At 47.1% G+C, this 13,023-nt stretch overlaps 1 protein-coding gene across 2 annotated transcripts in view; it reads right to left on the bottom strand.

Moving 5' to 3' along the window:
• POMT2 (protein O-mannosyltransferase 2) overlaps window positions 1-13,023 on the bottom strand; it is a 296,276-nt gene that overhangs the window by 278,990 nt on the left and 4,263 nt on the right. For both annotated transcript variants that reach the window (XM_069638005.1, XM_069638004.1), the window contains exon 2: window positions 1,799-1,883. In XM_069638005.1, coding sequence (XP_069494106.1) covers window positions 1,799-1,883 — 85 coding nt within the window. The remainder of the gene's footprint in view (window positions 1-1,798; window positions 1,884-13,023) is intronic.

Below are 13,023 nucleotides of genomic sequence, written 5' to 3'. Positions count from 1 at the left end.
AACCTGTGTTTTCCTTCCTTGTAGGTTGCGGTGTTCTTCAGCGCGAGTGGAATATCCGGAGTGGTGCCAGCCGAGAGGCGACCAGCCAGGTAAGCCTTTTGAGCAGTTCGTAATTTCTAAATGTCTCTACTGCTTTCTTTAATTTTGCCTCCATCTTCCTCTTTCAGGTCGTTCTGTCTGGGAGGTGTGCAGATTCGAGAAAGCTGTTCTCAGTAGCTGCAAGTGTTTAGAGATGAAGACTGCAGGTAAGATGCTGCTGCTAATGATGTTCCTTTTGTCTCCTTGCAGGTTCTGCTTCTCCGAGGTTCGAGGGAATAGCTGGACACGGTGAGCGTCATGTTGCAAGCTGCAAAGTAACGCGAAGCGCCTTGTCTTTCTCGGGTGTGGTTTAAATAGCCCCGACAAAATAGTCCAGGAAAAGTAGTCCCTAGCTACCACACCCAAAACATTAGACCGCATAGCTTGGTTCTTAGGAACCAAGCTATGTGGATGCCTCCATGTTGGCTGACAATACAATAAAGTAGTTCCCAAGCACATGGTTTTTTCATGGTGTATGCGCCTGGCGCCATAGGCCCCAGGACTGTCCCCATGAGGGCTTTTGTAGAGGATGCCAGGCTCTAGAAGCCCGAGTCCTGAACTCCACCTGGCCAATGGGATACCTTGGATTAGGAAAGCTGCTGAGGCTGATACTGCCCTTTGCCCTTCATCTGACAAACGAGTTTGCAAGCTAGGCTTTCTTCCACGGCAGTCCCGTCTGTGGCGAGTCTCATTGTTCAAGATGTGCCCAATCCTCCTTCCACAAGGGCTTGGCAAGCCAACCCCATCCTCAGAAGTAGAATTTTGAGTAAAAGGACGACCAAGAACCTTGTATCATAGACTATCGCTGACCACAACTTCCTCATCTTTCTGCAACTCTGGCTCAGAGCATCGACCTGTGGAACGCTGAATCTTCAATATTTGGTCATTACCGCCAATGATCTTGAGAACTCTCCTGGTCAGGTGCAATGTCAGATGTAACTTTTGGTGGCCACCGAACAATGTGCACAATGGCCACTCATAGAACCCTCAAAACTGCTTCTCGGAAATAAGGTATTGCTCTCCTTACTGCTGATGCTGCTAGCAAACCTTTCGTCAGCTTAATCTCCATCTGTGGGGTGCGGGGGGGGGAGGTCTCAACTTCAATACCAAAGATCTTCTGTGGCCTAAACTCTACTGAAGCACAAATATATTGGTATGTTCGACATTTTTCAGCAAAAGCTACATTTTTCCATAGAAGCCTGTCCAAAAGTGCCCAAAATTGTTGCCACTGGCCGCTCAAACACTCTTCACATTCCCACATATGAAAAGCATTTTTTGCCTTAAAGTGGACTTTTCCTTCTAAGAAAGACCTTTTACTGAACTCTGTATAACTTTGGAAATCTTGATACTTACCTGTTACTGTGTTGCACATTTGTTTTGCAAGGTTTACTTACCTGTTAAAAGTACTACATTATCACTGACCTTTACCATATAAGAAATGTGGACAATCTCTCATTGAGTGTTTATGAAAAGTGTGCACTGCACCACCCCTCTCACCTGCTAAGAGTTACGCTTGGGCTGCTCTGCCATACTACCACTCAGAGAGCCTAGTAAAACCTACGGGAAAGCCTAGTACCTAAGGAAAGAAGACACACCTAAAGACTCTGATCACCGGGCGCAACGAAAATCTCCCTAACATTGCCCGACTACTCCTTATTCCAAGTTTTGTTTCATACTGCCAGTGAATGACAACAACTCAAGAAACATGAAATCTGCTCACCTTTCCCAAAGGCGGATGAACGTCGAAGAAAAAGGTGCGGTTAATATAATAACTCCCCATCTTTCCAAAATGAGTCTCATCCCAGCTGCAAGAAATAAACAAACATGAGACACATAACATGAACAGCTGTTATTAGCATAAACAGACTTTTTAGAAGATTTAATAAAATTGCTGGCTATATAAATTAGCAAGGCTGCATATAGTACTTGCGTTTTGGTTTTATAAAACAAAGGAGTGCTGTAAAAAAGAGCGGCATAGAGAACAAATCTATTTTGGCGGGGAATAATGTCTGCACACATAAGGATATTTCTCCCTATGTCTCTTCTCCCAGTCGCATGCTTAGTTCCTCTGCCCTTTTTTCTGGATTTTCTTCCCGCCCTGAGTCAAACACCATTCATATTTTCTTGTTCCTAAAATGTGGAACGCCCTTACTTTCAGTACGTTCTGCACCGCCCTCACTTTCAGTACTTTCTGCATCCAATCGCACCTCTAGTTGCTTTACTTTGAAAGAACTATCCTTCATCTTCGTCTTAATATTAACATCCAGCTACGTATTGAGGGCCCTCCGCTATCATGATTTCTTACTACTGGTTTATTTCAAATTGTACAATGCTTTGAGAAAAGTGCTTTATGAATCCAAATAACGAATAAGCAGCACGGGTTGGGTTTCCACCGTAATCAGACGGTGCTTCATATGCCCAAAATATTACATTTCTGCTCATCTGATAATATTGCGATTCATTTGGCTGTTCACTGTGTTAATGGGATAGACGTTGAATGGGTTAGGCTTGATCAGATAACTTAATAATATACTTCGTGACAGGGGGCAGCAATGGCATTCCTAAATGAATACCAGCATTGATTATTAGTGAACAAGCAGGTCTCTTAAGGAGGAGATTTACAAAGCCTGATCCTTCTCAAACGGTTGGGATAATTGTCAGATTATAAACTTCCAGTGTTTCATCTTGCTTTCTTGTGATAGTCAGCAGCCTAGATCAGAGAGCTAAACACTGCCTGATTTAAAGTCCAGGTTAACGTTTAGAATCCCAAAATAGAAACTCAGCCTTTCACCCTTTCAAGGATGATAAAGAGTACCACCAGGAACACCGGTTTCTTTACAATCCTGCACAACGCTGGTAGCAAGAGGTATATAAATACCAAGACATCGAACTGTTCAGCTCTCTGGGGAAATGACAGAACAGAGAAGGACATCCAGGTGGCAGTGGGAAATTAAATGGCTCCTTAAGGGTGCCACTGGAGAGACCGGGAAAAGAACCTCAAATCTGCTTCTTCGACCAAGCAGGAACTTGAGACAGAGGTGCTAGCAGTCAGTTGCATCCTTTAGAAACTCTCACTGGGAGGTTAAGAATGGGCGCTCTCAACTTCTGTGCCAACCTGGGAGACCTTCCTAAACCTCGTTCTAAGTCGACTACTCATTGCTTATACTGCACTCCCAATATTTTCAATAGGTTCATTTAACATTTTGCTTCAATATGCTCATGTTTGACACAAGAAGGGGGCATGTAGTTCTGAACTCTTTCTGTAGGTTACCAAATCTGCCAACAATTCTCAATAGCGCCTTTACAGTGCGCTTGGCTAAACATGAACAAAGTGGTGCCATCCAGGGAACGGATGTTGCCATCAGAAGCAAGGAAGAGAGGGATAGAAAACCAAGCACAGCCATAAGACTTTGCAACAAAGCTTTGATTGTTTGGAGGATTTAGGCGCTGGTCTGGATTTCAGTGAAACCTACCAAAACCCTGCAATGGACCCATTCTAATATATGTAGACAAGCGGCAAAGATGTGGAGGGCAATCAAAAAGCAAGAAGGGGAGACCACCAGGGGGCGCAGGCGAAATAGCTGCCCGAGTGCTCGGCTCTGCCGGTACCCCCGGAAAACTGCATGGATCTGCCGCTTGCCCAGCCCATAAGCGATCCCAGTGAAGTGTGGGGAAAGGAGAAGCCGGCGGCTACAATCGAGCCGACTCTTGAAGAAAATTGTAGCCGGCAAAGCTGAATTCGGGGCAAGAGAAGTGAATGCCCTGTCCTGCATCCCTCGCAGCAGTAGTCGCTGCCACGTGGGCCACGTGGGAGGGAAGAGACGACCGTGTCAGTGTCAATAAGTGAGGAGCGACATAGGGGAAGAGATCCCCCACGGTCCCAGAGAGAAGTGGAGCAGCGCCATAAGAAGAGTCCCCTGTGAGGCGGCCTGTGGAAGCACTGTGGTGAGATCTGGCCTTGGTGGCGGCGTTGCCGAGCGGGACAGACGCGGCCCCGGCGGGGTGAGGCAGGCGGCTCCCTCCGCGGGCGCGCCCACTTGCAGAGGTCCAGAGAGACCCGTACGGCCGCCCACGAGACTGCTGCGCCAGGATCAGGTGAGGAGGAGGGGGGCGGCTGATAGAGCCGAGGTGAAATATCTGTCTGCAGCCCTTCCCCCGCGACCTTCGCAGGGAACTGCATACGCTCCCCCTCCTCGCCCGCCCACGTAACTTTGTCAGCTCAGGACAAGGGTGTCTGGTGCGGTCTTCTGCAGCCCATAAAGCAGAGGCCAACACATGCGACAGTAGACATGGTGCACCCGCTGTGAACATTTATAATTACTACGCACACAGGCAGTTAAGGCGAGACATTAAAGAGAAGTGGGAAACCCAGCACCATAAAACAATGATGACCCGAAAATAGGAGGTTGGGGGGACAACGAAGCCCCCCACACCAGGAAACAGCTGGGATTGGGAAGAGGGGTGGCCGGCCTTCTTACAGGTCCGACCTTCCAAGGATTGCAGGTCCGCCCACCTCCTCCCCAAGTGCAGAGAGTATCCAGCCGCGCTGCAACTGCAGCCCAGCCCCAAGGGGGATAGAGCCTAGCCTCCAGAGACACTGATAAGGGGAGGGTCTCCCCCCCCCCCCCAGCTACCGGTGCGCGACAGAAAGTAAACGCACAGCGCCACTGGAGCCTTCTGCACAAGATAACGCCCGGTCCACTACTAGCAGCACATTGCAGTTGGAGGAGGAGATCAGAACCAGATTCCGCCCCTCCTCGCACTCACGAACAGGGGGAGATAATCATTGCGCTCCGCAGCAATAGATTACCAGAGACTTACTCCCACTGCAAGCAGAGTAAGACCACAACACAACGTGGCAAGCAATCCAACTCACCTCCCTCAGCTTAACAGAATCACTCCCCCCATCCCCTCCCCCACACCCCCAAGGCCACCCACGATCAGAAACTCTGGTCACAATTCAGGGCCAGTTGGAGGCACTTAAAAGACTCCCCCTGTCAAGGAGCGAGGGAGCCGGAGGAAGCCCCAACGACACTAGACGACGTGGTCAACATCCTTACAGCGGAGACTCCCTGGAGCAGCCACAAAGAGGGATAAACGCATGCAAAGCGAGGTTGACCCTTCCACAATCCAAAAGTTGCAAGAATTCAGACGAGACCACACAAACATGGACGCTACTCAATCGCAGGACACCTCTCTCATTCCAGGGGGAGACCACGAGACGTCCACGAAAGCAGACATACGGCTACTGCTTGAAGAAAATGTGTCCTCTATCAGCAATCAGCAGACATCATAGAACTAAGGACAGAAGGCAGACTCCAAGACCTCGAGCAAAGAAACCAAGGACTGGAAACCAAAATAGACGATTTAGAAAACAGAGAAAGGAGAGCAAACATACGGATCCAAGGCCTACATTTTTTATTTTTTAAAACAGCGAGACACCTGGGGCCTGGAAAGAAGAGTCAAGGCCTTATACCTGCTCTCCTCCCTACCCCCCTCATTCCAGAGCTGGCATTTGAAAGGGAGACATTTGAAAGGGTGCACCGAGCTGGCGGCCCCCGGGAGGCCCTCACTCGGTTCTGGAGAAATGCCATCATTACAGACACAAGGAGGAAATCATTAAACAAGCCAGAGAAAGGGGAACCATAGATTTCGAAGACTCGAGAGTCCAAATCTAGCAAGACTTTTTAGCCGAAACGCTAGTTCGTAGAAGGGTGTGTCGCCCTCAGACTACATGGCTGAGAGAACGAAACACGAGATATAGATAGCGCTACCCCTTTGTGCTCACGTTCTCATATGCTGAAGAAGAATACAGAGTAATCTCAGGAGAAGAAGCAGCCAACATCCGGAGAGGACTGCAAAATAAAGATGACCTAATGGAAAGCAAAGAAATGCCATCCTCGTCGGAGGTGACCAGGAAACCAACAGGTCCCGGGCCACACAGAGGCCGCTCCAAGGGAAAAAGGAAATTTACAAGAATGAACACGCCGTGAGCAAGAAATGTGGTCCTGCAAAGACCTAACAGCCTGCGGGGCCCTGGGAGAGGACTGCCTGATCTGAACCTGCAGCAATGTCGATTTTGTGCAACACATGCAGCAAGTAGCAGAGAATGGGATGCCTAACTCCCGAACTTCAAAATGCAAGCCGCACAACCCTCCTGCGCCTCCCCGCAGCGCTAATACAATCTGGGCTGGGCAAACATGTACGCAACCATCGCGCTGTCGTGCTAAGTTCATAATGTTTAAAGTATACGGGGGGATAAAAGGTGCCAGGGACTTCACCCGTTGTGTGGCCCTATGTTGACATCTAGGGCATCTCCGAAACTAGGAGAAGGCCTTTTCCTCTTCTCTTTATATCTTCTTTATCTTTCATCTGTTCATTTGGGGGGGAGGAGGGGTTTGGGGGGGTCCGTCAGAGTCATAAAGGATTCAAAAGGGAAACCAGAGACACAGGTCCATGAAAAAAATTAAGAAGGGCCTAAGCGAACACGACAGGAGGGACATCAAGCATTGCAGATGCAAATCAGGTTCTCATTAGCACTCCAGAGACGAAAAGACGGAGGACAGAGATATCGAAGCTGGCCTGCTGGGGCCGGTGGAATCAGCAAAACATCTAGCTTCTATGGCGGGGGATAGCGCACGAGTAGGCACCCTCAACGTTAAAGGTCTCAACTCACCGCAGTAAAGGGTTATGCTAGTTAGGTTATTCCACCAGGCCAAGCTAGACATCCTCTTCTTACAGGAGATGAAATACAGGCATAACAAGGAGTTCGCCCTGAAAGGGAGAAATCTGGGAGGTATAGTTTGAGCTTCAGGGCCAGAAAAGAAGGGGGGTGGGAATCCTATATCACTCCTCTCTTGAGTTTCATATAACACAGACACGCAAAGACCCTGGGGGAAGATTTCTTATAGTTCAAGGGCTTATTAGGTCGAAAGCGGTCACCCTGTGCTCAGTCTACGCCCCTATCTCCCAGCAATTATCTTTCAGTAGAGACCTTTTTAAACAATTAGACAGAGAAAGAACAGGCTCATTAGTATGTGGGGGAGATTTTAACCTCATCATGGATCCACACCAACATTGGAAGTCCTATAGAGAAGGAACCGTCCCACCACCGCACAGAGAGGCCTTTCAAAACCTGATCAGGGATCACTCACTGGTTGACGCATGGCGGTCCCAGCACCCATCAAACAGAGAATACACATTCTACTCCACCCCACACCAAACCCACTCCCGCACAGACTACCTCTTTCTAGAGGGAGACCTTGAATACTTAATGAAAAAAGCCACAATAGAGGTAGTGGGATGGTCAGACCACTACATGGTCACTGTTGACCTAGATCTGGGCCCGGGCAGGTTGATAGACCGGCGCTGGATGCGCAATGATACGCTTTTTAAAGATAGGCTGTTTAGGGAATCCCTAGATGAGCAGACTCGCGTTTCTTCAAAAGGAACGAGTCTGAGGACATCCCTCGCATCACGGTCTGAGAGGCAGCGGAATAAGAGGCTTACTAATAGCGCAGGGCGCCTCAGTTAAAAGACAAACTCTTAAGGGAAACCCAAATTAAGAACGTAATAAAAGATAAGGAGGCAACTCTAAGAGGGGAAAACGGCAACCCCACAGAACTTGGGGAAGATATAAGAACCCTTAAGCAGGAGCTGAAAGAGGTCTGGCAAGAGAAAGCTCTGACTCACTTAAGATACGTGAAACAGACATACTTTGAAAAAGGTGACAAAGCACACACCTTGCTTGCTGCCAGATTACGAAAGCAAAGAGCAGACAGGGCCGTCCTCAAAATAAACTCCCCCACAGGCAACACCCTGACAGAACCAAAAGAAATTACAGCTCGGTTTGTGCAATACTGTGAACAGCTTTACACTAAAGACTGCAACCCCACGCCGCAAGCACAGGCAGAGTATATGGCCGAAGTCTCATTCCCTCCGATACCATCTTCCGCAATAGATTAAATGAAAGCTCCACTAACACCAGAAGACGTTAACCATGCCATTTCCCGCTTAAAAAACAAGTTCAGCACCGGACTCGGACATCTACAATCCAGCCTTTTATAAGAGACTGAAAGGTCCCCTCGCCCCGTTCCTAGCTCGCCTGTTTAATGACATCATGGCCACAGGAGAAGACCCACCATCATTCACGGATGCTAGGATTATTGTAATACCAAAGGAAGGGGAGGATATGTTAGGATGTGCTTCATACAGGCCGATTTTGTTGCTAAACATGGACGCAAAAATATATGCAAGTATATTAGCTAACAGGTTGAGCCGTAGTCCTCCCCCAGCTGGTCCATAATGACCAAGTGGGGTACGTGAAAGATAGACATGGCGCCGATAACATTCAGAAGACCCTGGACCTAATAGCATCTATTGGTGCGCAAGACATCAATCCCACACTGATCTCGGTCGACGCCGAAAAGGCCTTCGACCGGGTGGAATGGCGCTTTATGACACAAATCCTACAAAAAGCAGGGTTAGGCCCAGAGTGGATAAGAGGCGCACTAGCTCTTTACAACAACACCCAAGCAAGAGTAGTGGTCAATGGAGTTGCATCGCCTCAGTTTACCCTTACAAGAGGGACCAGCAAGGATGCCCCCTCTTGCCGCTGGTCTACGTCTTGGTTATGGAGCCTTTAGCCCAGAGTATAAGAGGCGACGACAGGATACAGGGCCTCAAAAAATATGGCAGACACTATAAACGTGCCTTGTTTACAGATGATGTACTAGCCTACGTCACTCACCGCGCACTGTCGATCCCTGCCCTCCTAGAGCGGGTAGAGAACTACGGAGCCCACTCAGGATTCTGCATAAACCGCACAAAACAGTGGCCCTCCCCCTGATAGTGGACGCCACACCGGCAGCAGCAAACCCAGCAAACTGGGGCCTCAAAGTAGCACGAGAAGGCTTACGCTACATCTGGTTAACGCTAACCAGACAACTGCAGGAATTATTTCACACCAACAACAAACCACTCTGTGCTGCTATACAACAGAATCTACTAAATTGGGGGAAGCTCAAACTCTCATTTGTGGGTAAATTAACAGCTATTAAAATGAACGTACAGCAACTGCTCCTTTTCCCGCTTCAATCCCTTCCAGTGATTCTTCCAGAGCCCTTCCTTTCTACGGCCAACAGCGCGTTGTTAGCATTCCTTTGGGATTGGAAAAAACCAAGAATCGCATACAATACACTGAATCGCCCAAAAGAGAAGGGGGGCTTAGCATACCCCCATCTCCTGGTATATAATAGAGCAGCACAATTACGCATATGGTAGACCACATTCGAGAGTTAACAACCAAACAGTGGGTCCATCTGGAAAACGGCCTCTTCACCGTGGTGAACCTGGGAAGAGTGGATTTGGGCCCCTGCCAGATCGATCTCACAAAAAGCTCGAGAACACCCGGTCTTGAAGGTGCTATGGTCCATATGGTGCCTGAAAAACCCAAACTTGGCAGGAGTCACAACTTGGCCTTCCCCCCCTTAGTTGTATCTGGGCTGCCCCAGAGACGTTTTTATGGGAGGGCAAAAGGGGCACTTGCCCAGGGCCCCCACCTTGGAGGGGGCCCCACAATGCTAGCTGATATGTAGAAGTAAGATTCCATTGTTCAGCAGTCTTAATTAAATAGCACACATCAGGATATTTCATGGGGTGCGGCTGAGGCTCTAAACCATTGCCTTTCTGTTTTGGAAAGTGCATTCTGCCTTGATCAATTCATCATGTATTGCTTTCTGTGTTCACTGTGGTATACATAGTTTGTGTGTTCCTTATGGCACAACTCTGTAGCATTCTTTCCTTCCTGTGGGAAATATGTTGATCATGTGCAATAGGCAATGGTGAAATGCATATTGATAAATTGAGTGCCACGATGGTTCAGAAGGTAGCTCAGTGTGTGAAGCACCCATTGCAGAGATATGTGTTCATATGCAAAATTAGAATATCACATTCCATCAAGGCTGGCTGAGCCTTTCCTATGCCTGAAGTTTATAAACCTGCATGCATATGTACTTGGTTTTGCAGAACAACATCTGATATTATCAGCAATGTATCTGTACCAGATAGGTGTCGCTATAAAAACTAACATGTCATCTGTATGGTGAAGGTCTAGAATTTGGTTTATTCACATGGGGTGTTGAAAAACCTAGGCAATCGCCTCCAACGATGGCATAAACTGTTAGTCTAAGAGACTCTGGAACAACAGCGTTCATGCTTGTATCCTGGATTTGCCAACAGTGGATACAGTGATCCTGGTCAAATAATCTAATATATCTTGCATTACTGTGCTGTCTTCTGTGAGGTTTGCCTTCTTGCATGCTGCTGGTATCGTTTAGCCCATTACTTTATCTTTCTTCTTATGTAGGCCATTTAGGTGGAAGGGTTGGTAGACAGAAGAGAGCAAACCAAATGTTGCAGGCCTCAGGCAAGCATATTTTAAGGTCTGCTCGTATGACACAAAAAATGGTTTGCTTTTTGATAAAAGGCAAAGGGTTGTATGCATGTTTATAAATGAAAATGTCACGAGCCATTGTTTTGGAAGTATTTAAAGCTTTAAAATACAAAATACAAACCCAAATTAAATGTGTTAAACCACATCGATTGGTATGCTGGTTCTTATATACCTCCCTTGACGATGGAGAGAAGGAAGCTAGAATCCTTCCCATTTTGCATAACACCTTCTATAATATTTTGTTTAAAAATTGTCATGTTTGGTAATGTGATTGGTGTACTTTCCAAGTCTGTTTCTTGATAAAATGAGATTGTTTTAGTTCATGGTAAGAACTGGAAAAGTAAGTGTTCAAATGCAGAAATTGCAGAGTTGGCACAAATCCCAACTTCACCCCTTAACCAATGTGTGATCCTGGGCATCTCATTTAATCTTGTATTGCCTAACCTCTCAATATTGCCAGTCCCTAAACCTTTCAAAATTGTCAGTCCTTCCGAGTGATTTCCTTCTCATGGTATGATCTTCATAAAAGCCTTATTCATGGTTTCACTGTGTTAACAGTGAGCATATTTATATCGCATTTGTTCCTTTGATATCTAATGGCAACACTATTTGAAAACCATATCCCACTTCTAATCTCTGACTGTCTGGATAAAGACACCTTCCTGGTAGCTTTTACTCTGCCTCCACTATCCATGCTATGGTATGTGTTGCGTTCTCCTTCCTTCCAATTGTTTACTAGAACCGAAACCCCTTTGTAGACTGTTAATGTTGGTCTTCAAATGCTACCTGTTTATCATTCTGATTAGAGCAAGAATGCAGATGGTAAGGGGACTTAAAGGGAGTAAACGTGCTTATTATGTTATTATGCTGCGAGACAGCATATCAACCTATAGGTTGCGAGCGCGACGGGTGGGGGACGTGACCAGTATTCTTGATCCCTTAATTCCTTTGATTTGGTGGAGGGTGGCCCCAAAGATGTCTGTGCCCAGGGCCCCAAAAGTGCTTAAGATGGCCCTGGGCTGCCCCCATTAGAGACCTCATAGTGGACCCGAATCGCTTCCAAGCACAATATGGACAAGGGCTGGTGCGGGCCAGTCAGATGTGGAGGGAGGGGGTTTTCCTGACCAAAGAGGAGGTAGAGACGGCACAGCAGGGCCAAACCATTAGACCCCCCCATTCCTGCAACTGAAAGGAGTCCTCACGGATGGGAGATGGAAGGGACAACTACAGCGCCAACTCACCCCCTTCCAGAATATATTAAACACCCAATTAAGCACGAAAGGCCTCATATCGAGAATGTACCTAGCGCTACTAGACAGAGGACATCTGCCTCCACCACGCGCAAAGGCAGGGTGGGAGGATCATCATGAGGGCTGGAAAGCCATATACAGGGCAGTCTGGAAATCAACCATTGCAAGACTATATAAAAAAAAGCGCAATTGCAGGATCCTGACACAATGGCACCTAATCTCCCACCCCCCAACGCCTAGCCCAAATGTTTGATGGCATCTCCCCGTATTGTTGGAGAGGGTGTACCGTAGTCAGTACTTATTGGCATCAGTGGTGGGAATGTCCTAGCATCCAATTGTTTTGGAAAGAGATCCTTGGGTGGATTCACCAGATAGAGGGTATTCAAAGAGAGCTTACCCCCTACAAAGTTCTTTTCAGGGTTGAGAAGGACGAAGAACAGCATCAAGTCCTCCCTCACATGCCCAGGAACCTCCTCTTAGCGGCTCGTGTCTGCATGACTATAAAAAGGAAGGCAAACACCCTACCTACTAAAGCAGACTGGCTGCGAAAAGCCAAAGAAATCTATGATATGGAGAGTCTTACGACCTTGATTTTGGAATCCCATGCACACATAGATGCCCAATGGATACCTTTCCTTGAATTTCTGAGGCAAACATCCCCAGCGTCATGAACTGCCACCCAGCTGGACGCAACTCCACTGATGCCTGTCCATATAGGCTCCGTCTCTCTTGGCTCCACTTTCTAATTTCACTCTGTTGCTCCCTCTCAGACGTTGGAACTGTTCTGCTGCAGACCTGCTTGTGGTAGAGACAATGAAACAGTCCGTAGCCCTGAGCTTTGTTTCCCGATCATATGAACTGAATGGACATAGGGGACGGGGGGAACCAGGGCGGGAGAGGGTAGGTGTTTGGGTGTTTATGAAACAGTTAAAATCTTTCTCAGTTGATCCCGCTCAGTAATAATGTTATGAGGCATTACTGCTCTGGAATTGTTCTTTACCCAATGATCACAATAAAAATATATTTAAAAAAATAATAATAACAAGAAGGCAGTGGAAGAAAAAGGCATTGGAAAGATTAAAATACCATAACCGTGTGTATCTAAACATATTTCAATAGTTTGAACATAAAGGAACAGGATAGCTTTCAAAACTTATAATGTTGTTGTCCTAACTTCCAGGGAGTTCAGAAAATCATGTAACGGCATATTTCTTGGACTATATCACAGCTTATTAATTGAAT

This window comes from Ambystoma mexicanum, chromosome 14 (genome assembly GCF_040938575.1).
Source record: "Ambystoma mexicanum isolate Mex_15411 chromosome 14, UKY_AmexF1_1, whole genome shotgun sequence".
NCBI classification, from domain to species: domain Eukaryota; kingdom Metazoa; phylum Chordata; class Amphibia; order Caudata; family Ambystomatidae; genus Ambystoma; species Ambystoma mexicanum.
This window is presented reverse-complemented; position numbering and strand designations above follow the sequence as displayed.